The sequence below is a fragment of the Mytilus californianus genome, unplaced genomic scaffold (assembly GCF_021869535.1).
Source record: "Mytilus californianus isolate M0D057914Y unplaced genomic scaffold, xbMytCali1.0.p SCAF_2, whole genome shotgun sequence".
Lineage (NCBI taxonomy): Eukaryota > Metazoa > Mollusca > Bivalvia > Mytilida > Mytilidae > Mytilus > Mytilus californianus.
Window position 1 is genome coordinate 18,215,053 of NW_026262668.1, and position 27,863 is coordinate 18,242,915.

General features: G+C 32.0%; 1 protein-coding gene across 3 annotated transcripts in view; it reads right to left on the reverse strand.

Moving 5' to 3' along the window:
- Positions 1 to 27,863, reverse strand: part of LOC127729404 (BTB/POZ domain-containing protein 8-like) — a 53,661-nt gene that overhangs the window by 3,147 nt on the left and 22,651 nt on the right. For 2 of the 3 annotated variants that reach the window (XM_052237234.1, XM_052237235.1), the window contains 8 exons: positions 21,192 to 21,752; positions 12,094 to 12,180; positions 10,913 to 11,090; positions 10,161 to 10,352; positions 8,946 to 9,128; positions 7,551 to 7,700; positions 4,451 to 4,580; positions 995 to 1,050 (listed from right to left, as the gene is read on the reverse strand). In XM_052237234.1, the coding sequence (XP_052093194.1) occupies positions 995 to 1,050; positions 4,451 to 4,580; positions 7,551 to 7,700; positions 8,946 to 9,128; positions 10,161 to 10,352; positions 10,913 to 11,090; positions 12,094 to 12,180; positions 21,192 to 21,752 (1,537 nt within the window). Of the gene's footprint in view, positions 1 to 440; positions 469 to 994; positions 1,051 to 4,450; positions 4,581 to 7,550; positions 7,701 to 8,945; positions 9,129 to 10,160; positions 10,353 to 10,912; positions 11,091 to 12,093; positions 12,181 to 21,191; positions 21,753 to 27,863 lie in introns of all 3 variants that reach the window. The other variant, XM_052237236.1, reaches the window with a different exon arrangement.

Genomic DNA, 27,863 nt, shown 5'->3' on the forward strand with positions numbered 1-27,863 from the left:
AAGGATAAAATCACATCAAACCACTTTACCCTAATCATGATAAAAGATTAATGTTACTGATGGTCGTGGAAGCCATTCTGATGCTTGCTCATACAGAGATCTGACATGCATAGTACAACAGAAGAATAACCTTGACCTTGAATTCTTTTTCGGGAAAGCTTTTAAAATATCTGGTATTTATCAAAACTTTTAGTTCCTCTAGGCAATATTAATTTTCAAACTATTTTCTTACCATCAATTATTTAATTAGGTCTACTTAATATTGTGATTGTACTGAAAAGTTAACAAATGTTTGGTTTCAGTTGTAACATGCTGTTTTTGTTAAACTAGTTAAAAGCGTGTACTCAACCCTTCAAATTTTATGCTATTTTTTAAATAATTTACTTTTAAGCATGAAAGATAGTTATATAATTTACAAAAGCAATAGTGCTTATACTGACCTAGATAGTTCAGATATTTTGATCGGCACTGAAATCAAAGGAAATATTGTTAAATGTTCTCTCCTAAGTGGATTTGAAAAAGTTTAAATTAAAAAAAAATAAATAAAATGAATGCATTAATAAAATGATTTTTTTTCAACTTCTAAGTGGAAGATGATTTTAATTTTTCAATTTATCTTAAGAATATTTTTTACAAATATTTTCATAACTGCTGTATTGTGTATTGATATAAACACCCCTTTCTATACATCAGCATTAGTACATTTGTTATGATGGTGCAGGAAACAAGATTGTCTGGTTTGAAAAATCTATTAGATAATAGATATGGTCAAGTGCATGCTTCTATTTCTCCAAATCAGTCAATGATTGAAGTAATACTTGGACCCATTAAGTAAAGGCTAGTCCTAGAAATCAACCAGCTAATTTTACGCACAATCACTAGGGTCACTTTAATTCTAAAAAATAATAATTCAAAAAAATACTAGATGATAAATGGAAAAAAAAGAAGATGGAGCAACAAAACAATGAACAGAATCTATTGTTAAGAATCTTACCTTTGCCAACTTTTTTGGATCGGGACTTGGATTTTTCAACACAACAAAGTTTCCACCTATAAAAATAGAATTAAAATAAAGAATGTATATAATTTGAAAATCGTGTAGTAATATTATAATAATAGATATAAATCAGTCACCAAAGTTTAATGAAATCTGCTCAAAGCACTTTAAGGATATTGTCCGAAAACTGGAAAATCCCCCCTTTTTTTATGAATAAACTAGTAAACCTAAAATCTGAAATTTATAAAAATCGAAAGGGAGCTTAAGTCAATAGATATAAACAATTCAACAAAGTTTAAGGAAAACTGCTCAAAGCATTTTTGAGTTATTGTCCGAAAACTGGAAAATCCCCCTTTTTGTAACTAATGAATAAAACCCTCTAACTCAAAAACATAAAATCTAAAATTTATAAAAATCGAAAAGGAGCTCATGTCAATACATATACTCAATTCACCAAAGTTTGTTGCAAATTAGTGAGTGTTTTTGAGTTATTGTCTGAAAACTGGAAAATCACCCTTTTTGTTATGAATAAAACCCAAAAACTCGGAAATGTCAAATCTGAAATTTATAAAAAATGAAAGAGAGCTCAGGTCAATATATATAAACAATTCACCAAAGTTTCATGCAAATTGGTTAAAGCATTTTTGAGTTAATGTCCGACATGTTGACGATGGACGGACAGATGGACAATGGTATACCATAATACGTCCCGTAAACGGGAGTATAAAAACTCAGGGATCATCAGAGTTACTTTTGTTACACTTCTTTCTCTTGTTTCTGAAGTTCTTTAGATCATACATCAAAAGCATTGTTTTAGCTTATGATACAGTATGGGTTTTGTTCATTGTTGAAGGTTGTACCCTATAGTTGTTTACATCCTAGACCTTTGGTCTCAGGAAGATAATAGGTCTCATTTGCAATCATACCACATCTCCCTATTTTTATACTATCAATGATCTACCATGACACCAAATTTCCTGAACAACAATACAGAAGGCCCAAGACCACAATTAATGATCCCGCTTTTCGTTGTCCACTAATATAGTTCCTTTTAATTGGAGTGTAGTTTTTCTTAATTTTTTTTCTTTCCCTTCCTCACTCATTTCTTAGTTTTTTTGGGGTGGAAATAAAAGAAGAGAGGTGAAATAAACTTTTGGATGTTGTATTTTAACTGATTTTGATATGGAAAGAGTGATTAGGCCAGGTGCAAAAAGGTGATATTTACAGTTTTCGGAACATCTCTTGACTTGTCCATAGGGGTATGGAGGTGTATTGGCTAAATTTGTAAGAGTCATTGGTTCAATCTTTCTGAATTTTGGATATATTTTTGGACTAGTACTATACATTACACACACACAAAAGATTTGACAAAAATGCAAGGTGCAATTTTTTTAATGAAACAAAAAGTTATAAAGAACTAATAGGGGAATTTAATTGTGGTCTGTGGCCTAAGAGGTGAATTCAGGAAATATTGAATTTGTACTTTGACAACTTCCCTGAATGATCTATTGGTATTAATTTGTCAAACTACATGAGAATAAATGATTTCCACTTTTATTTGATAGAAATTTTGTAGAAAAGTGACATTTCAGCCTACATGCCCAAAATTGAACTTTTTCAGTTGTTTCAATATTTTTACAAAAGTAGCATGCTTACTTTCTCTCTGACAGATTTTTCTGGTTTTTTATTTGTGTTTGTGGTATCTAATGTAGATGTTTAACTCATTTTTGAACACTGAACACAAAAAAAAGTAGATAAAATCAGAATAAGAGTGCAAAATGTGCTGCTTTAATGGTCTTAGTCTAACGGTCAGTATGAAGCAAGTGAAAAATGAGGTTCTATGCACATACAAGTTGAATTCCTTTTAGCAGATTTCACTGAATCTGTATCAAAAGCACTTATTACTGGTTGTTTGACCTTGTCTGTTTCACAGACTACCTACATTTTCTTTTGTTTGATAGCTAGTGGTTAAAATATTGGCCTTTTGAGGCTGAAATTTCATGCCGGTTTTAAAAAGTAAAGTAAATAACTTTGCATCAAATCATACTGTCTACATATATAGTTGAAAGTGACAGTCATGTTACATCCAGGCTCCATGTTTTATCATATCTAAACAAAGATTTGAGCAAAAAGAAGCATATCTCTATCTACCATATCATTTATATGCTTTTTAATATGCAAATGTGGGGAACGACCTAAATTGACAACCTGTTTTTTGAAGCTTGACATTGCTGAAGACCATTTTATTCACATGTGTTATGCTATTTGAAACTTATATTTCCATTAAAAGTACATTTATAACATGTAAAAGGTTTTTTTATAACTTAACAACTTCAGAAAATTGTGGTAAGTGAAAAATATTACATTTCATATAAGGCCTGACTTTATTTGAAAACCTCTATTTTTTGGCACAGGCTCATATAAAATTTACTTCTGGCCATTTTTTATAAGTCTGAAACATGAAGTATGCTATCTGTTGCTTTTAATAGGTGATAACTTATACATAGAAACATTAAAAAATGTAAGTTTTGGTATATTTTGGATTTTAGAAGCCCAAATTTGATAGTTGAAATTGTTCTAATTCAACGCCACAATTCAGCACCCAAAGTTCAGATATAAAAAATGCCACATCTTTTATAATTGGTATCATATGGCTTTGAAACTTTGTAAACTGTTTTATAATACACTAAGCTTAAATCATGCCAAGTTTTATTAGAATTGGTCAAGTTTTAGACCCCTAATAGGCCCAAGACCACAATTAATGATCCCGCTTTTCGTTGTCCACTAATATAGTTCCTTTTAATTGGAGTGTAGTTTTTCTTAATTTTTTTTCTTTCCCTTCCTCACTCATTTCTTATTTTTTTTGGGGTGGAAATAAAAGAAGAGAGGTGAAATAAACTTTTGGATGTTGTATTTTAACTGATTTTGATATGGAAAGAGTGATTAGGCCAGGTGCAAAAAGGTGATATTTACAGTTTTCGTAACATCTCTTGACTTGTCCATAGGGGTATGGAGGTGTATTGGCTAAATTTGTAAGAGTCATTGGTTCAATCTTTCTGAATTTTGGATATATTTTTGGACTAGTACTATACATTACACACACAAAAGATTTGACAAAAATGCAAGGTGCAATTTTTTTAATGAAACAAAACGTTATAAAGAACTAATAGGGGAATTTAATTGTGGTCTGTGGCCAGAATGAGATATAACTATTCATGGCCACTGATGTGCTCTACCTTCAACTTAATTAGCTTCTGTATCATTTGACAGCAAATTTTAACCATTTACATTGCTCTGGTCCCTTTTCCAGTTACTTGGCTTCTGTGTCTTGATTGTCCTGGGTATGCATGAAATACTTGCAACTGGACATTAAGTCAGCAACAATCAATCAATCAATCAATATGTGTCTTTGGCAATTAGTTAATTTCAACCAGGTGTATTTATATTGCTTACCTTCCAGTAATTTTGCCTGTGTGTCTTTAGACAGTAAATCCCAACCAGGTGTATTGATAACTTGATGTACATGGAGCTTGAGAAAATCTTCACATTTTTGGAACAGGAAGGTGATGAAATTGCAAAAATCCTACAATGGTTTTACATTTTTAAAAATAGTTTTTACTAACTGGAGAATACAAATGGAAAATATGTAATATCTACAAAATATTGATGTTGTCATTCATAGAGCTACACAAACAGGTATACACTGAGTTAATGTTCTGGATAATGATAATGAAATAAAGGATTAAAATATCAAGTTTCCTTATTTTTATTCACTCATACATGTAGTAAAATTTTGTATGTATGTCTTTTTTATATTGATATTAGTATAGATAAGATTTATTTCAATTTTTACTTCTCATAATGTATCCATAAACTGTGTTTAACTACAACCACAACTAACATCCTTAATCTCTTTTGTCACCAAAAGTTTTTAAGCATTTCTGATAAATACAAATCCAGACAATCACTTCAGATGCATCAAATCTATAAAACTGTTAATTTCATTAATCTTATATTATCCCAGTGATTGATTTTGGCGGAAAACATCCAACTTACAATGTTCACTGAAACTGGAATGCATTTTTTTACAAGTAGATCTTTGTATGCAGATTAAAAGAAACCTTTTTATGGAGGGCCTATTGTTCCTGATAAAAGTCAGACACCTATCTCACTACTTGACAGGGGCCTCAGTTGGCGAGTGGTCTATTGTATCACTAGCCTGTCACCACTGAGGTTATGAGTTTGTACCTTGCACGTAGCAGGTGCTTTCTATTCCAATCTTAATTGACTAGGATTGTCAGTTTCCTGCTGAAGTTTGATGTTTCTCTCAATGCACTGGGGCTTCCTCCACCAAAAAAAATCTGACCACCACAATATAACCAACAGTGCTAAAAGTGGCATTAAACCCCAACAATCAATCAATCCATCCTACCCTTCCCTGTATATCCTCCTTATCAAAGAGGCGATTACACCAACAATCAATTAATCCATCCTACCCTTCCCTTTATATCCTCCTTATCAAGGAGGCCCTTTAAACACCAACAATCAATTAATCCAACCTACCCTTCCCTGTTTATCCTCCTTATCAAGGAGGCCATTACACCAACAATCAATTAATCCATCCTACCCTTCCCTTTATATCCTCCTTATCAAGGAGGCCCATTACACCAACAATCAATTAATCCAACCTACCCTTCCCTGTTTATCCTCCTTATCAAGGAGGCCATTACACCAACAATCAATTAATCCATCCTACCCTTCCCTGTATATCCTCCTTATCAAGATGGCCCATTAAACACCAACAATCAATTAATCCATCCTACCCTTCCCTGTTTATCCTCCTTATCAAGGAGGCCCATTAAACACCAACAATCAATTAATCCATCCTACCCTTCCCTGTTTATCCTCCTTATCAAGGCGGCCCATTAAACACCAACAATCAATTAATCCATCCTACCCTTCCCTGTTTATCCTCCTTATCAATGAGGCGATTACACCAACAATCAATTAATCCACCCTACCCTTCTCTGTTTATCCTCCTTATCAAGGAGCCCATTACACCAACAATCAATCAATCCATCCTACCCTTCCCTGTTTATCCTCCTTATCAAGGAGGTCCATTACACCAACAATCAATTAATCCACCCTACCCTTCCCTGTTTATCCTCCTTATCAAGGAGGCCCATTACACCAACAATCAATTAATCCATCCTACCCTTCCCTGTATATCCTCCTTATCAAGGAGGCCCATTACACCAACAATCAAATAATCCACCCTACCCTTCCCTGTTTATCCTCCTTATCAAGGAGGCCATTACACCAACAATCAAATAATCCATCCTACCTTTCCCTGTTTATCCTCCTTATCAAGGAGGCCCATTACACCAACAATCAATTAATCCAACCTACCCTTCTCTGTTTATCCTCCTTATCAAGGAGGCCATTACACCAACAATCAAATAATCCATCCTACCTTTCCCTGTTTATCCTCCTTATCAAGGAGGCCCATTACACCAACAATCAATTAATCCAACCTACCCTTCTCTGTTTATCCTCCTTATCAAGGAGGCCATTACACCAACAATCAATTAATCCATCCTACCCTTCCCTGTTTATCCTCCTTATCAATGAGGCGATTACACCAACAATCAATTAATCCACCCTACCCTTCTCTGTTTATCCTCCTTATCAAGGAGCCCATTACACCAACAATCAATCAATCCATCCTACCCTTCCCTGTTTATCCTCCTTATCAAGGAGGCCCATTACACCAACAATCAATTAATCCATTCTACCCTCCCCTGTTTATCCTCCTTATCAAGGAGGCCTATTACACCAACAATCAATTAATCCATCCTACCCTTCCCTGTATATCCTCCTTATCAAGGAGGCCCATTACACCAACAATCAATTAATCCATACTACCCTTCCTTGTATATCCTCCTTATCAAGGAGGCCCATTACACCAACAATCAATTAATCCATACTACCCTTCCCTGTATATCCTCCTTATCAAGGAGGCCCATTACACCAACAATCAATTAATCCATACTACCCTTCCTTGTATATCCTCCTTATCAAGGAGGCCCATTACACCAACAATCAATTAATCCATACTACCCTTCCCTGTATATCCTCCTTATCAAGGAGGCCCATTACACCAACAATCAATTAATCCATCCTACCCTTCCCTGTATATCCTCCTTATCAAGGAGCTTCCCTGTTTAATCCTCCTTATCAAGGAGGCCCATTACACCAACAATCAATTAAACCATCCTACCCTTCCCTGTTCAATCCTCCTTATCAAGGAGGCCCATTAAACACCAACAATCAATTAATCCATCCTACCCTTTCCTGTACATCCTCCTTATCAAGGAGGCCCATTAAACATCAACAATCAATTAATCCATCCTACCCTTCCCTGTTTATCCTCCTTATCAAGAAGGCCATTACACCTGAAATAAAAGTCAGACACTAACCTAACCCAATACCCATCCCTCTTTACCCTCCTTATGAAGGAGAAAATTGCACGTGTTATAAGTCATTCACTAACCTGACTCCATACCCCTTCCTCTTCATCCTCTTTGATCTGTATACAGTTTAGTAACAATGAATGATATGCCTCACATGCTTTGTTGATTGGCAGAGATTTTATCACAACCTCAAATATATCTTTAAGTAGGCTGATCTTGTATCCAAGTCCCTATAAAAGATATTTTTTTATTAGACTGTGAGCCATACAATTATTAAGCAGTTGGTCAAATTTCCCCTCCCCTATAAAAAAAAATATTAAGAAAAACATAACAGCTGCAACTACCTTTATGTTACTGCTTTAATAATCTACAAACATCGAAAACATAATTCAAATACTAAATTTTTTTTAATATATTTTCAGAATATATGTTAATAATATTCTACTACTAAAAGACTTATATGAACCCGAATTGCTCTCCTGAATTTATTTTGGCCAATCAGCAAAAATAGATCTTTCATTAAAACCATAGCAATAAGGCCAAAAATAAAATTTAGATTGTTTGATGTTGCCAACCTACCCAACTAAAAAACAGCCTACCCAAAAAAAAAACAAAAAACAAAGCAGATCCAATTTTTTTTTAAATATTTTTTCCTGCTCTAATGTTGTTTTCTTGTCCAAAACATGTAACAAAAAATACCTACCTACCTACCTACCAAACCCTACAAGGCATAGGTAGGCAACATCAAACAAAGAATTTTTCAAGGGTGGCCTAACATAGGGAACATATCAGGCAATTTTGGTTTCAATTGCTTTATTAGTTTTTTAATATTAAATCCTTGTTTTAAGACATTATTTTAATAGATTTAAAAAATCAGACAATTAAACTATGTTAGCTTTGTTAATATTTGACATCATCACACATAGATAATTTCAAGAAATAATAATCTGTTGACACAAAGATACGTCTCACCTGTGTGATAATTTGACAGTTTAATGCAAAAGTTTTAAGATAAATGACCACTTTTTAACATGTAGACTTAGATTATGCATGACAATCAGTTTTCATGATGAATGTTGAATGGCATTTAATGGCCAGTGGCAAATATTACATTCAAATCAAGACAAGAACATGTTTATGTGACATGAATATGAATCCTGCTTGGTACTGATGTGACAGGCCGAGCCTGATTTTAACATGCTTGTTCACAAGGTAACAGTCTCCCTACCCAGACACATAATTCTGTCTCTGAGCTAACCAGTACTTGCTCTTATTCCTAAATGCCGTGAGTTTAGAGGAGAAGCAGCAAATACTGATTTTTAAGTCTTTGGTTTGATTCTGTTTGGGATTGAACCAAAGACCTCCTTCACTAAAAGTTAGCATACTACCACAAGACCACAGTGGCTATTTAATTTGTTTTTATTAGAATTTAATAAATTCTGGATGAATTCTGACTTTTATGCATATGTACTAACCTTATCCAGTTTATAAAATGCTGAACTTTTTAATACTTGGACAAAATTAAAACTGATGAATTCTATAGCAGAATCATTGAGTTTTGTAATGAGGCACAATAAAGGTTCACTCCATCTCAGCCGTGGAACATTGTGGTTCAAGTTCTGACAATTCAGCAGGATTTCAAACACTGTCTCTTCGTTCTATAATCATAGAAAAAGTAAATTGAGATAAACAATTTTCATAGAGACTGACATTTATCTTGATTCTATTGTATCTCTCTGTCTCTGTACTGTTTTCTTTGTATCCATGATTTGTAAAAAGGAACAATATACCGGTATACTAATCAATAAATTAGTAGGTTACATCCCATGGATATTTTGTAACCACTTCACATGGATATTTTATCAACAGCTGTAGATTGAGTAAACTCAATTAACAGCAGAGAAAAGTGCAATTAAGTTTTTGAGGTGGAAAAAACCCTCACACTACAGAAATTATGTTGTAATGTTACACCATTGTCTCAGTTTAGGGGAGGGTTGAGCACTCACATGTTTAACCCTGCCACATTCTTTATATGCCCGTCCAACTTCAGGTGCTTGCTGTCTGTAATATTTTTTTCCCTTCACTGTTTTGGCATAAATTAGGCCATTATTTTTTTCGTTGGTATTTTACTACATTTTGTCATGATGGGGCCCCTTATAACTTACGATTCAGTATGAGTTTTGTCATGATGGGCCCTTTAAAACTTACTATACAGTATGAGTTTTGCCCATTTTTGAAAGCTGTTCTGTAACATATAGTTGCTTACATCCATATCATTTGGTTGCTGGTAGATAGTTGTCTCTTTGGTAATCATAACACATTTCCCTATTTTTAATAGATGTGTACTAAGTATCAAGTAGATGTGACCGCAATTTCATAGTTAACTACCTTTAACCAAAACTTTAACCTGATGTGAAACAAACAGATGGACACTCAGACCAAAAAACATAATGCCCCCCAGCCCCTCCTTTTATAGACTGAGCATAAATTTTTTTCTCTCTGATTATTTGTAGTAATGGAATGTACTGTCATTGATTACTGTTCATTCATCTCATTGGTGGGAATTTCTTTTTTATTTCAAGGAAAAGTTTTTGTGTTAGATAATATTTTTGTTTTGCAATTTCTTCAGTGAAATCAGTAACTTTTTCAAACTATCTGTAAACAGCTAAAACTCTAATATTCTTGTTTACCATTTCATCCACAGCTTTTTCATAACAAACATCTAAAACTTCCTGTGGTTGTTTTGCCAGGGATTTTGATCTCCACATCTTCAGTATATTTCTGTTGATCCAGTCTACACACCTATCCTTCAGTGGGTCCATACGAAATGCCACAGATATAGTCAAGGCCTCTGGTAACAGTTCTTCACAACCTGCACACAACTAAGTCACAGAAAAAAAGCATTAACTTGTTTTGAGACTTAAAAGTGAAATTTTCCTTTCAGTTAAAGTTGTATATTTAAAATAAGTATTTTAACATGATAATTGAGATGCTAAATATAACGTGTTGCCACAGATTTCATACATAGAATGTATTTGTAAAACTTTAGAATACCAATTTTACACAAAAGCTGTACAAAAAGTAGTATCTCCTCACAATCTTCAATTAATTTTAATGACTGTTAATTAAATTGTATCAGGTGACCTTGACCTTTGACTTGATGTTGACATAAAATAGGGTTATCCAATTTTTTTTAGAAACTATTTGTAATGTCTGATAAGAATTGGATACAGGTAGATCCTGTGATGGCTTTCAGGGGAATCCAGAAAAGTACAAACTTTGTTTGGAATTGAAGTCAGATAACAAACACCTACAGCAACAATACATTATTACATCACAATCTCCTTAAAAAATAGATATGTTCTCTATGGAAACTGTAGTTATGTAGGAAAAAGTCTGTTCAAGCCAGTCAGATACAGAACAGATGGACCAATCTACATACCTTATGAAACATATGACAGTAATCTCTCTTCAGATAACTGACCACTACTGCCTTGATACCTTCTAAACCATACATGTCTGCTGTCATAATAAACTCCTCTACAGCACATGACTCCATCAGGTCTACCACTCCACCATACAGGTATAACAGTAGTTGTTCTACAACACTCGGAGATACTCTATAATACATACACATACAAGTGATACTCGAAAACGCATAAATTTACAAGAGATATCCTAAAATACATAAACATATAAAGGATACTCGAAAACGCATAAATTTACAAGAGATACTCTAAAATGCATAAACATATAAAGGATACTTAAAACTATAAAAATAAACATGTATAGGAAAATTTGTTTTTGAATATTTGGAAATTTTCAAATATATATTCAACAAGAATTGTAAGTTTCATAAGGTGTGAAATTAAGACATCGCTTGATATCAACTCAATTTTGTTAATTTCAATATAAAGGCTCGTTTATTATCAATATTGAATCTTAAAAAGAACAAGGGTTGATATCAAGCGAAATTCAATTCACTCGAGTTAAAATCTATTTTTCTTATGAGAAACATCCTCTTTGTGTTATATAGAAAAGTCAGTAACTCATTGCTCTAGTCTTTTGCATATACCAGTATAACGTTATAAGTTAAGAGAAGATATTTCTATTAACCAATCATAGTGCCCAAAATTAAGCAATACAATCAAATGAATTATTACACAAAAAGCAAAGTAAATGATTAGAATGAATAGAGTGATTGAAGTACATTTAAACAAAAACATGTAAACACATTTAAACAATGTCATTGACAAAACATTACATGTAATTCATATGTCCTGTTCTGGAGTCAAACCATAACATCAACCATTTTAAAACTTTTTGTAAGCTTCAGAACATAATGAAACTTGATGATCATGATAGTTGGCTGTTTAACGTCTAGCAGCATATTAAATGCATATTCGTGACGAGAACATATTTAATATAATATGAATATTAACCATGCTTTGAACGAGTCCAACACATGGAGTATAATTTTAAACGTGCTAGTTCACAAGGTAACAAACAGTCCAAGTATTGGCTGTTAAATTATCATTTGTATCTTGTAAATCCACCACAAATCCTGTCTTTCTCAATTGCAGAAAAAATATTATTTTTAAATCTCTTTTAAAAATAGCTCACCCTTCAAGACTTATATCTGACTCTGTTTCTCTCCATGACCCTCCAAGCATTGCTGCAAAGTAACTGGATCTTGATGACAAAATACATCTAAAACATACAGCACATCAATCTCCATGATAAACCTTCCCTCATTGCAAAAAATAATGGATATTGAATAGCAACCACAAATTTGGCCTACAGAAAATGGCTTGGTGATAAATCATATATTAAAATGAAAACATAAACTAATTGAGATTTATTCTCTCTGTGTGAACAATGATAAAATGAAAATGTAACAACACAACTATTACTTCAAGGATTTGTGAATTCTGTAGGTACACATAACCTGGACTATTTTACAAAGTGCAAAAAAATTATTTGGTTAGCTCAAAATACTGAATCAAATCTTTAATATATTACTAGTATCCATCATTTATTAGCAAAAGTAAGGTCTAAAATTGTAAGGTAACCATCAGCAATCCAAATATAAATTGTTCCTTAAACTACAAGTCTTGTCCATGTGTAAAATATATATACTACTATAATGTTCCTTAAACTACAAGTCTTGTCCATGTGTAAAAAATATATACTACTATAATGTTCCTTAAACTACAAGTCTTGTCCATGTGTAAAATATATATACTACTATAATGTTCCTTAAACTACAAGTCTTGTCCATGTGTAAAATATATATACTACTATAATGTTCATTAAACTACAAGTCTTGTCCATGTGTAAAATATATATACTACTATAATGTTCCTTAAACTACAAGTCTTGTCCATGTGTAAAATATATATACTACTATAATGTTCCTTAAACTACAAGTCTTGTCCATGTGCAAAATATATATACTACTATAATGTTCCTTAAACTACAAGTCTTGTCCATGTGTAAAATATATATACTACTATAATGTTCCTTAAACTACAAGTCTTGTCCATGTGTAAAATATATATACTACTATAATGTTCCTTAAACTACAAGTCTTGTCCATGTGCAAAATATATATACTACTATAATGTACTTTAACTACAAGTCTTGTCCATGTGTAAAATATATATACTACTATAATCTTCCTTAAACTACAAGTCTTGTCCATGTGTAAAATAAATATACTACTATAATGTTCCTTAAACTACAAGTCTTGTCCATGTGCAAAATATATATACTACTAAAATGTTCCTTAAACTACAAGTCTTGTCCATGTGTAAAATATATATACTACTAAAATGTTCCTTAAACTACAAGTCTTGTCCATGTGTAAAATATATATACTACTATATAAAGTCTCATATTAATATATGTAGCACTAATCCAATGTTACAGTAGAACCAATATTTCTTGTTAACTATATTTTACTATAACATATATATATATATAGATTCTACCACTCACTACAAAAGTCTAAAAGTCTGAAAAGACCAGTTTTTGTCTTAATTTGCATGAACTTTTAACTCGACATTCTCTAAAAGTATGACTTGTGTCTTAATTTTTCTTGACAAATTCTCATTTATATTAAATTTGTATGAAATTTACTCGACATATTCTCGACATTCTGAATATGGTCTTAAAATTTCTTGACAAATTCTTGACATTTGAATACTGTCTTGAAATTTCTCGACATAATCCTCGACATTCTTATTTTTTCTCAGTATGGCTTGACATATTCTGAACATTTTGAATCGTGTCTTAAATTTACTTGACAGTTCTGAGTTTTACAAATCATGACCAATATTCATGATATAACTTTAATCTTTATTTCTCTTTATATGATATACTGTTGTTTCAAGTTACACTTCTTTACAACAAAAATAAAAGTTGGGCATGTAAAATAATTGAAAATTTGGGTATATAAATATTTTTACAAATGCAAATATGGCTATGAAATCTAAAGTATAAAATAATTCAAATGTGGGTGTGTTGATATAAAACAATTTCAATGCGGGTTTTTAAATAATTACAAATTTTGATTCCTAAATCTTATAAATTAAATGATTCAAACCAATCATACTGTAGACATATTTCATTCTACATTCATAATATTCAATGTTGATATGGTAAATAATTATTATACCAAAATGTGGTTTATATAAATAGCAAATTATGATGATATACAAATCATTCATTTAACAGAAGAAAAAATTGTGTAATGTCATCTGTTGGAATATATTAAGTATTACACATGGACAGGATGTTCCCCATAAAATTAAGGTATTCCACACCCCAGAGTACACACAACTGTCAAATAGAAGTTATTGCTTTACCTGTAATCAGCCATACAACTTATCAGTTGACCGACCATGCCACTACAATTTAAAAAGTTAATTGATAGATGAAAATGAAAATCATCATTTTGATGAAAAAAAATTGAATTGAAATGGATTTTCTTCATCAAAATTATGAAGTTAATTATTTTAACATAAAAACAAATTGAATAATTCCCAAAGATTAAAAGAAAATTATTATCTACTCCAGGAATAATAAAAAAAAATGTATTTATAATGGGTCCCATCAATGATTTCTATAGAAATCATCGGTCTTATGAAATGGTTCTCAAACAGACATTCATAATATAGATCTAAACATTTTTTTCTTTTCAGGAAGGAGTTATCACAAATATTTATTTTTGATAAAAAATTATAAAATTCAACACTCAAATTTGAATAAAAAATGTTTTTGGGTTGTTCTAAAAAATGAATAAGGTTTTTGAATCAAGATAGGAACAAATTCTTTGACCTAAAAGAAAGCGGTATGTCTAAACACCGCTCAGGACCTCCTGAGTGCACTGAGTCAGGACATACAAAGTGCACTCAGGACATGAAATATATGTTTTAGTGAGTGGTGAAGGTATGCTTTCGATAGATAATTTAATTCTTTATCTAATAATTTTTGTTTTGATAAAATCATTTTAACATTTAAGGAGTTATTGAAGTTTTCATCGGCACGCACCATTTTTGTGAAATATGTCAGGCATGACCGAGGATTATATTGAATACCAATTATCATGTTGATTAGGTCGTTTGATCTTTAATAATTAGGAGTGATTAGTGATGGTACTTACCTCATACAAGTAAGCTTGGCATACAAACAAAACCAAGATGTCTTTTGAAAAATAAAGAACAATGAAGATATATTGTTTTAGAAAAAAACCGTTAAATAAACATTTTTCTTTTTGTTTGTAATACTGAATTGAAGCCATCGAGAAATATGAGAAATCTACATATATAGTTGGGAAATTTTCATTCAATTCATTCCATTTCACTAACTTAATAGAAAACAAAAATATCGTTATTATTTTCTTTGTATAGATTTTCGTATTTTATTAAAATTTCGTGCAATAAAAAGTTTAGTTTTATTCTTAGTTCAAAAATTAAGAAGAATAATTCTTTCGTATTTTCATATCTCTAGATATATTACAATAGACTTTAATTGCATTGTTCCATAGTAAAAAAAAAGAATCGGTGAAACACCATTTATAATTTACTTTCAAGCTAACAGTTAATCTGATCACTCACTAAAAATAGCGTTGAATTAAAAAAAAAATATTGGTATCATTGCGTTCTAATTCTTATTTATATAATTGTGTGTGTGTGTTTTGTTCTTTTTTCTTGTCTTTGAGATTCATTCAAATAATTAACACTTTTTGACCAATGAGAGGCTGTGTATGTATAACATAACGATTCAATCAAAATTTCATTTAGTTTGATTTATTCCCCTATTGAAACTCGTTCTTGTCCAGTAATAAATCCCTTGAACGAGTTTGAAAAGGGAAATAAATTTGTCATACTTTTCATGAATTAAGATTTAGTTTTGTAAATGGAACCCGTTCTTAACTGTAGAAGCCGTACTTGCCAAACTACGCTTTTCAAATAATCAAATCTCATATAGTTAGTGTTCTTTCTCATTTTTATCGTTCTTGTCCAGTAATTTCTTTCTTTAGTAATACCCTTCCCTTTTCACGAATGTGACTTACCGAATTAGACTATTTACCGGATTTGTAATAACATAAGCAACACGACGGGTGCCACATGTGGAGCAGGATCTGCTTACCCTTCCGGAGCACCTGAGATCACCCCCAGTTTTTGGTGGGGTTCGTGTTGCTTAGTCTTTAGTTTTCTATGTTGTGTCATCTGTACTATTATTTGTCTGTTTGTCTTTTTATTTTTGGCCATGGCGTTGTCAGTTTGTTTTCGATTATGAGTTTGACTGTCCCTCTGGTATCTTTCGTCCCTCTTCTTTAACAAATCCGCATTTAGTAAGATTTATCTTTCTCATTAAAGTTGTGTCTAGCTGTAATACAAGCCTTGAACGAATTCCAATGTGAAAATAAATTCTGAAAAAATAATTTGTCTCCGTTTTCTGAAAATTATCATATTTGGGTATTATTTCTAAATAATTTGTAAGTAAACGAAAACCACGACTAAGTCTTCGTGCACAGAGTTTCAAGTGCCAAAACCCCATAAACTTGCTCGTAAGCCAAACCAAAGAAAAAGACCAAGGACAGCACGTACGCAGCCAAGATATTAGACTTAGCAAATCATATAAATAAATACTGGTCTGTCTTATTAAGGTTAAATTCTAAATATTGTCATTGAAAATATAGGACCAGTTCATAATTTCAATAAATTTGTTATCTATATCAAGGCTGTGAAAATCTTGAATAAATTTTGAACATTCATGAAAAAGGTTATATCGAATATCGTCATAAAGTGTGCATTCCATAAGGAAATGTTTTTCAGTCTCTACACTGCAACTTTCACAAAACTTAATAACATCGTGTTATTCATTTTAAACGTAACACAGTACTAACAACACAATTCATAAACAACAATAAAGATAATCCAATCAATTTTGTTGATTGGATAAATCACGGCTCAGTAGTTGTGTAATCAGTGACACGTGCCCTCATTATTTCATAAGAATTAACATATCTATCCAAGTTCGATATCAAATTCTACCAAAATTTAACTCTTAAATGAGCAGCGTGTAACAAATATATTCATCCATCCTGTGTGCAAATACGATGACTATAAAGGGTCCTGAGTGCACATTGTATGTCCTGAGTGCACTCAGGAGGTCCTGAGCGGTGTTTAGACGTACCCAAACGAAAGCCCCCCTCCTCTTTTTTTAGCCACACAAACCCAAAAGATGAATTGTGGGGTCCAAAAGAGATACAAGACACCTATTTTAGTAAAGCAAATTTGACTGGCAGTTTTGCGAACGGCAAAAACCTAAATGCTGTTTGTCAATACCTTCGACTTATATTCCAAGTGAAAACAATTACTTAAATGTTTAATAAAAATAAATCAAAATTAAACTACATGGGGGATTATTCAGGGTATTCCAACTTAGTTGCACCAAAAGGGTATCTTACTATACCAAATTAATCCTTGATTCTTCAAAGTTTAGTTTAGCCATAATAAAAAGGAGTATATAACAGCAATAGAATGTCATAAACAGTGCAGAATAAGTCTGTTCACATTTCAGGCGAAATTTATACTGTTGAGATAGTGTCAAGACATATTTAAGACTGTCAAGAATGTGTCGAGACATATTCAGACATTATTTAGAATGTCAAGAATATGTCGAGACAAATTTCAGACATTATTAAGAATGTCAAGAATATGTCAAGACAGATCGAGACAAATTTAAGACAGTCAAGAATTGGTCGAGACTAATCAAGACTCTTATCAGATGATACAGGAAGTGTCGAGAAATTTTAAGACAATGTTCATACTGTCAAGACACTTGTCAAGAAAAATCAAGAACCTTATTAGACAAATTTATACTATGTCAAGAATTTTTAAAAATTATTCAGACAAATTAAGAATGTCGAGTAAAAATTCATGCAAATTCAGACAAAAACTGGTCTTTTCAGACTTTTTGACTTTTGTAGTGACTGCATCAAGTGTTATACGATATTTATAAAAATTTAATTGTCGAGAGTGGATAAATATCTTATTGCACGAGATTTGGAGGTGGAATCTGTTTCTATAATGATTTTTAGATGATATACAGACGATATTAATCTTTGTTTTCGAATGATCTGCAAATAAAATGTGTTTTTTCTATGTGACATCATCAGGCACGGTCGCCTTTTTTCATGATGTCACAATAGGAAATTCAGAGGAAAGCAAGAAAATTTGACGTCATAATTGAATTTTGACCAATAAAGAACTGAGATCAAATGAACCACAAGTTGATTAAATAAATGGGGAATGTGTCCATGGGACACAGATGATGCTCCCGCTTGTATATCATATAAAGTTATAAAGGAACATAAATGAAGAACGGTAAAAGTGACGCTACCCAAATTTGTACTTGATCTGAGTACAAAGTATTGTGTATAAGTTTCATAACATTTGGTTGAGACAAACTTAAGTTAGAGAATGGCAACGAAAAATTCAGCAATTTTTCCATTTGTAAAGGGGCATTAATCTAGAACAGTAAAATTGACGCCACCAAAATTCAAAGTTGATCTGTATCTTGTGGTAATAAGCATTGCATATAAGTTTCATAACATTTGGTTGAGGCAAACTAAAGTAAGAGAACAGAAACGAAAAATTCAGCAATTTTTCTAATTGTAAAGGGGCATAACTCTAGAACAGTTGAAGTGACGCCACCAAAATTCAAATTTGATCTGTGTTTTGTGGTTATAAGCACAGTGTATAAGTTTTATAACATTTGATTGAGGCAAACTAAAATTAGAGAACGGAAACCAACTTTGGGAAGGACGGACGGATATACGAATGTACAGACGAACAAGGGTAAAACTTAATGCCCCCTCCTCTATGGTGAGGGCAATAAACAATATACAACAGGTCAGGAAAAGGATAAATAGGGTAAGAATTAGAGAAACTGGACTCCATTGTATATGTACATGTATTAGCCTGTGTAGGTGTAGGTTTTCAATGTCAGATTAGCAATTATAAATACTTGAATTAAATTCTGCATTTACAGTATTCTACCTGGTAAAAACAAGAGTGCACATACTGAAATGTCTCGCCTTCTTTACTAATCATTGATATTATGTTGATAGTCCTAAATATAAAGCTTTATTACAACTGACACATAAACTAAACATTGACCAAAGAACCATGAAAATGAGGTCAAGGTCAGATGAACCATGCTAGGCAGGCATGTACAGCTAACAATTCTTCCATACAACAAATATAGTTGACCTATTGCTTATAGTTTAAGAAAAACTTAACAATGAGCAATGAATCTTGAAAATGAGGTCAAGGTCAAATAAAACCTGCGTGACTGACATATAGATCATAAAATATTTCCTTACCACCAAATATAGTTGAACTATTGCATATAGTATTAGAAAAAAAGACTAAAACTCAAAAACTTAACTTTGACCACTGAACAATGAAAATGAGGTCAAGGTCAGATGACACTTGCCAGCTAGACATGTACACCTTACAATCATTCCATACACCAATGAAAGAACCTTAGTGAGTGCGCTCACATACCCCACGTCCCCACATTGTCATTGGAGAAATAAAATAAGTGTAAGAAAAAAAATTGTACTAGAAAAAAAAATTGAGTCAATATGCACATCTACATAGTATGTCCTTATTATCTACACAGTTTCATGAAATTCTGTTGTGTGGTTTGAGAGGAGTTGCGATGACAAAAGGTTGCAGTAGTATATTGGGCAAATAAGTTCAAAGGGGCGTAACTCCTGGAAAAAAAATTGAATCGTAATTTCCTGTCGATATGCACATCTACGTAGTATGTCCTTATTATCTGAAAAGGTTTCATGAAATTCTGTTGTGTGGTTTGAGAGGAGTTGCGATGACAAACTGTTGCAGTAGTACATTAAAGTAAATAAGTTCAAAGGGGCGTAACTCCTAGAAAAAAAATTGAATCGCAATTTCCTGTCGATATGCACAACTACATAGTATGTCCTTATTATCTAAAAAGGTTTCGTGAAATTCTGTTGGGTGGTTTGAGAGGAGTTGCGATGACAAGAAACAGGACTGACGGAAGGACGGACTGACTGACAGACGGACGGGTCAAAAACATTATACCCTCCGCAACCTGTTGCGTGGGGTATAAATATAGTAGACCTATTGCATACAGTATAAGAAAAACAGACCAAAACACAAAAACTTAACTATAACCCGTAGCCATGAAAATGAGGTCAAGGTCAGATGACACCTGACAGTTGGACATGTACACCATACAGTCCTTCCATACACCGAATGTACTAGACCTATTGCTTATAGTATCTGAGATATGGACTTGACCACCAAAACTTAACCTTGTTCACTGATCCATGAAATGAGGTCGAGGTCAAGTGAAAACTGTCTGACGGGCATGAGGACCTTGCAAGGTATGCACATACCAAATATACTTATCCTTTTACTTATAATAAGAGAGAATATAACATTACAAAAAATCTTTACTTTTTTTTCAAGTAGTCATTGAACCATGAAAATGAGGTCAAGGACATTGGACATGTGACGACAGAAAGTTCTCAACATGAGGCATCCATATACAAAGTATGAAGCATCCAGATCTTCCACCTTCTAAAATATAAAGCTTTTAAGAAGTTAGCTAATGCTGCCGCCACAGGATCAATATCCCTATGTTGAGCATTCTGCGACAAAAGTCGCAGGCTCGACAAAAATATACAACAGGTCAGGAAAAGGATAAATAGGGTAAGAATTAGAGAAACTGGACTCCATTGTACATGTACATGTATTAGCCCATGTAGGTGTAGGTTTTCAATGTCAGATTAGCAATTATAAGTACATGAATTAAATTCTGCATTTACAGTATTCTACCTGGTAAAATAAAGATAAGATAAAAAAAGTTATGTATGATAATGGAAAATATACAATTCATTATTGCAGAACCTTTTCCTGTAAGAATTATGGGTAATTTCATTGTTCGAGCACTACAATGGAATAAGGTAACACCTTTGGTCTGGTAGCTTTTATTTAGAACATTGTTAAGCATTACAATATTTTGGTGTATGCTATGGAAGATATGATCTAGAATGCAATTAACTACTGAAATGATAAATTGTAAATACTGATAAATGTGATTAATCTGATCTATACACTTTGAGATGCCCTGGAGTGTACATTGGAAAAACTTACTTATGAACTTTGAAATGGTCCCCAGAAACTATAACTTGACAATCTGTGTGGATCTCCTGAAGATAGCCCCTCAATAAATCTTCTCCAACTCTGTTACAAGTTTCATAAGGTAGAGTCAAGCCATAGGACAACTTAATCATGTCAGAAAATGATGATTGTGTATCATTTAACTCCCCTGACTTCACACATTCATTTTCTATTTTGCTATCATTGTGGATACCTTCTAGATTGTTTACATTGTTCAAACTATGAATAGTCAGGTCTTCTTCTGAAGCTTCTCCAAGTGTTTGTGCACCTTGTTCTTTAACTTTGGAAGTGGTTTCTTTTTGACAAAGGTCTGAATCTGCCATGTCTGCATGATTTTCACATCCATTATTTGTGATATTATTCTCACAATTTTCAGATTCTATCGTAATCTGATGCTGGTTATTTATCTTTTCACAACCATTAGATGCTACATTTTGGTGCTGAAACAACAGTGACTTGAGGTAGTCCATTAGAATTTCGTCTTGTTTATCAATAGTATCATCTAATGGTTCTGTTTCAACAAAATATAATTTCCTACAAAAAATAGAATAATAAAGTAACAAACTTATTTTGCAAAAAATCAGAATGTTTTGATGTAAACTCTTGAGTAACAAGAACCAGAAGTGAAAGAAAATTCTTCATAAAAAGTTTTTTGTTTGAAATAACATACCACCAATCAGTAAAGTCAATGCATTCCTCTCTTTTTCAAAGAAATAAATAGTTTATGTCTTTGAATTTCTTAAGAGAGCCACTATTGTGAACTATTGTGAACACCTGGGCGACTTGATATCAGGAAAGCAACTTTACACCCCAGTCTACCGCTAGTGTGAGCCCTGATTACATTTGACTTCAAATCTGAAAGCTTTAGACATAGATGAACTGTATAGCACTTTAAAATGCCTTGAATTGTACATTAAAAAAAACTTACTTTGAACTTTGAAATGGTCCCCAGAAACTATAACTTGACAATCTGTGTGGATCAATAATAATTCTTTATTTAAGGATGTTTGCTACTCTTGTTTTTGATGTTTTGTCAGATATTAGGAATCCTCTAGTGTTAACCATGTGGTGCCATTAAAAATTTTGCCCACCAACCCCTATTTTTCTTTTCATAATTTTATTAGATATAGATTAAAAAGCCATATTTGAAAATCTTATAAAATCCTTATTGTTTTTTTCAAAGTTTTTGAAAGAAAAAAGGTGCCAATGTTAAATGTATGAAAAATCTAAAGAGAAATTTTTCCCGCCAAATTTTCAATGGCCTATATCTCGTAAGCGAGCTAACGGACCCTGCATTTTTTCTGCTTTTTTAGTTCCTTTATTTATTTACTATCAATTTATAACACTATTTTAAAAAGCTTGTTATTTTGAAACAGAGTAGCGAACATCCTTAAATAGCTATAAAACTAATCTTTCCTGAGGATCTCCTGAAGGTAGCCCCTCAATAATTTTTCTCCAACTCTAGATCTGTTACATGTTTAAAAATTTTAAATTAAGAGAACATTTTTATTGACCTAGTTTTAATGTTGTACCTGACAGACGAATCTAATTACATAATAATAGTGGTATGTAATATGTCATCTCATAGTATTTCATCAAAATATCTAAAGTCTATTTTAAAAGATGAAAAGATTTTGACCCAGACAAGTTGGTTTGCCACAAAATTTTTAAAATTAGAAGTATTTATAAATTTATAAATTATTTCTTTTGCCTATCTTAAATTATGACAGCAAAGAATAGAAATGTAAAATTATTCATCAAAATCTTGATCTATTTAACATCTGTTCTATCTTTAACAATTACATTTATATAACTAAAAATGTTTTGTGGAACAAGAACACGTTTCTCCCAGTCTTATAAAATTTAGAGGAATTCAGTCTGTATCAGAGTCATTCAGATAACAGATCAATAAATATCACTGTATATTAGGAGGGGAGGTGAACACCTTTTTCGGGACTTGGGGATTGGGCCTTTATATTGCAGGAATTCAGGAATTGGCCTTTATTTTCACGGGAATTCAGAATTAACACTTATCAGGACTCTGGAATCAATGATTAATTTTTTCAGGATCCTGGAAAGAATGTTTCATTTTTTTTTGGAATTCAGGATGACACCCCCCTCCTACCGCCCCTCAATTAGAACTGGAGTAATAAAAGTATGGCAAATGTCATCTCACAGTATCTCACCAACATATCAAATATCTAAAATATAAATGTCATCTCACAGTATCTCACCAACATATCAAATATCTAAAATATAAATGTCAAAATATGAAAAATTCTTGCCAAGAGAAGTTTATTTGCCACAAATATTAGCACATTTATTTTTAACTTCAAGTCAAAGTTCAAAGGTCATATTTAAGTGATGATGGTTTTTGTCATATGCTTTCACAGTGATACATCCACATGCAAAAAATATCACATTTGTAAGTCAGAAGGTATGAAAACTATGGCTCAGACAAGATTACTTGCCCAAAAAGTTAATCATTTGACCTTGAAGTCAAATCTAAAATGCTGATCATGAAAGTATTCAACACATTGTCCAATGGGGATATGCCAGCAAACCAAAATATCATACACTAGTAGCAATATTTGAGTCTGAAACGGTCATTTTGGTCTGATCAAGTCTTAATCGACTGGATTTACTGCTAGAGAAAAACGTCAAGACTTTTTCAGACTTTCAGACGCTGTCACGATATACCGTGTTAAGTCCGTTCAGTCATGTTAAGATAAACAAGACAGATTGTTCTTGCATCCGATTAAGACTTGATCAGACCATGTTCAGATCAAATCAGACTAAAGGTAAAAATGCTGTTTAGACTTTGTAAGATCGTGTTCAGTCGTGTTAAGATTTTAAATATTCGGATGCAAAACGGGCGACACTTTCTCTGTGTTTATTAGGGGTTGTTTCCCTTTCGTGAATAAAATCGGAAAAGAATGGAGGGTATTCTTTTGTGGTCTTTTAATGTTATGTTGTATGTCTATTAATTAAATAACGTTTGCAAAGTTGCAATTCATTTTTTTCCGATGTTATTTCACGTAAACATTTAATTGGTTATATAAGAAAAGAATAATTGGTGTAACCGGAAAAGTGTGCAAGTCATAAAAACTTTGCAGTCGTGCTTTCTTGCATTAAGTAATTTAGTATGTATTCGTTCCGTCTGTAAATATATAATGATTAGTAATAAATATCAAAAATGTTCTTAAACACATTTTCGTCTGTGATTTAAAATAATTGTTCTTACCCATATAAAATTAGTCAAGGAAAATATATTCTGAGTATCTTATTTACTTTATATTTTTCTAATTTTTGACAGATGACAGATGTTTGGTGAAAGTTATTTACATTTTAATATACGGATTAGCTGAGCATTCAACCGAAACGGACTGTCAAACACTATCTTAATAATCATAAATACCCGTGCAACGCTGTGAATGTTTTATCCATGGAAGTTATGTGAAATATGTTGCCATGTTTTATCATATATAAGGATACACCGGATAAAATTATTACATTTACAAATTATACAACATTATTTCAAAATAAATGCAACAAGAATGCAGCATATTTCAAAAATCTAGGTAACAGTTTATATTTAGTATAGGTACCTATAAAACCCGATTTTGATACTTCTCTGACCGTTTTAAGCATCAAGTCTTTTTTAACAAGAACTAAAAAAAAAGATTAACTATATTATAGAAAAATATAACTTAGAATAAGTTATGAAACAATTATTAAAAAGAAAATGTACATAATTATACATCTAGTTTACGGTTTATATTTCTGTTTCGTAGCAGATTTGTTTTATATAGCACCCGTGTTACTTCTCATTTCATAAACAAAATGTCAAAGTGGCTTGGTGCTTAAACGGCTTCATGGTGCTTCAAAAAACATATCCTTCTAATGATTAAAATTTAATAAATCTTCAATTATCAAGGCTAATGAACAATTTCCCAAACTGTAAAAAGAAAATATGTAATAAAAAGTAATTATTTCAAGATTTGTCTCTTATATAATCAATCAATTGTCAACAAATTATATGTGACTTTTTGTCCTATCAAATTTGTAACTTTCTGTCCTGTGACTTTCTTTCCGCTGTCCGTTAAAAAGGACCTCCCGCACTCAGGGAGAGAAAACTGCCGAGACTACCAATGCTAATTGTTAGATAGAATAATAAGTACATCAGTCATTCTCAATTTTAAATTTATAATAATCAAAATATGCATGCTGGTGCTTAAAAAAATCTGTTTCAAATGTTTAATTTAAGGAATGCTCTGATTTCAAAACTTAAATCTTCCTCTGTTGCTTTCGATTGATATCATTTGCATATCATGTAATATTGTTCGCTGAACATTCAACTATCTTAGCCAAGCATGTGCACTTCGGAATGCAATCTATAGAAAAATTTGCTACTCGTCTACAAAAAAAAACACATTTATTATTTCTTTTTTGCCATCGAAATTCCTGATAGATATGTTTTTTTTTATCTATCTATCAGGTAAATATCAAAAATGAATCCAGAGTTTTTCAAGTACATTGACGGTTGTGAATTAAGGATTAGTTACTTTATGGAAAACTCATTTACCTGAATGGTAATATTATCGTTAGTCTTTCTTTTAATAATTTGATAATTTTTCCTCTTTTGCAAATTATAGATAATGAATAAAATGAAAATTTGTTTTCGATTGCACTCAGGCAGAGAGAAACATATTTTTTTTTTGTTTTATTTCAAATAATTACGGAAGATTTTTAGTACGGATATAAAACAATTCTTAATCTTTTCCAATTTGCAAATATAATTCGGTGGGTTTTTTTTTTTTTTGCACATGGTTGATGAAAATTGTATGATCTAACTTCTTTCGGAGGTCTGTTAAACCTTGAAAATATGACAATTCCGTGAATCACACGTTGCTACATAGAATTCTTGCAAAATTCAGAAACTTGCAGTACGGTTATATTTTATATTTTCTCCGTTGAAAAAGAAAGTGTTAAAATAAGAAGGTGTAAACATGAAAGGGGGAGGGTTGTTACACGACACGTTCTTCGCAATTTATTGTTGAACGAATAGAAGCTTTCTTACTTTTTTCAAATATCGAATACACAATCAAATCTCTAACTTATCAATTTTTGCAGTAATTGTTTTATTGACAGGTTTCTGGAGGCATTTGATTGGACATCAGATTAATGTAGGCGTGGGAATGTATCACTTTTATCCAATCAGCTGTCTTATAAAACAAACCTGTATGCGATGATGCTTGAACATTGTCGGCATAGTTTTTTTATAAAGAATTCTACATTAAAAGGATATTGTTGCTACTGTGGTCTTGTCATATAAAAATAGACAACGCTTATACCTATATACATATATATCTTCCACTGAGTATATTCATGGCTTGAGGGAAAGAAAGCAATTAATTAACTCGATAACCGTTTCAGTTTGTTATAAACTGATTGAAAAGTTGAGTTAAAAAGTAATCAAACGGAACTCAAACTGTTTGAGATGTGGGTTACACGTCAATATGACAGCAATCGAACGACAAAAACAACATAAGAACATCGAGAGGGTAACATATACATGTATAGTCTTCAACAAGAAACAGGTGTTTACACAATATATCAAGTTCTAAATTGTCACGAGTTTCTATAAAATTGTGAATACATAAAACCAAAACAATTAAAGATCTGAATATAAAAATAAAAATAATAATTTGAAAGGTAACAATATTTTACTACTTCAAGGCATAAATTTCCTTTTCTTTAACCCACAAGAGAATTAGCCATGGATTATATCGTCCGCATATTTTCCAAACGGTCGTGTAGATTGATGGCGTCATGTGTTAAAACAGAAGTAGGGTCACCCGAACAATACAGATTAAATGATTTTTTTTATTCAACATCTATAGTTGCAATCTAACTTGAGTATACATCTGCTAATTTAATGATAAAACATAGAAAATTGTTTAGTTTTTTTTTAAGTAAAGAAAATGTTTGTCTCGAAAAAAATACCCTCCCCCCCTTTCCAAAAAATATTGGTCATTGACCTAAGTGGGGGCTAAAATTTGGAGACAGAGGGCCGACTGCCATTAACAACAGACGACCAACAGCAAACAATTTGAAATGTATGACAGTCGACGACGGACTCTAAATGATTGCACTGAATAATTTCAACTACCACAAGATACCCTATGGATTTATTTATATATATATATACTTGAACTCATTTAAGAGATATATTTCTGGAAAAAAACGAATTCAGTATGTTTACAATACAAACAGACGACAGACACCAAGTGATGGATTAAATTGTAGCTTTTACTGTTCAATTAATTTTTCCAGTTATTTAACTGCTAAATCCGGTGGACTTATTTCGTACGACATGTACATAAATCAAATACTCGTTTTTTTTTATTCATTAAATTAAGTTTCAGTTTTTATTCGGGACAACATTTTATTTGATACGAAATTATCAATTTTGGAGTTGTTTCATTTATCAGTACAAAAAAAAACACCAAAAAACGTTTTATCGGCTTACTATGCAGCAACGAGAATGATTTAATGAGACCTGTTATGGTCAAGGTTGTATGAACAATATATTCGTTTACTAGTATAAATTGCAATGATTTTTACATGTAAACTAAAGAAATA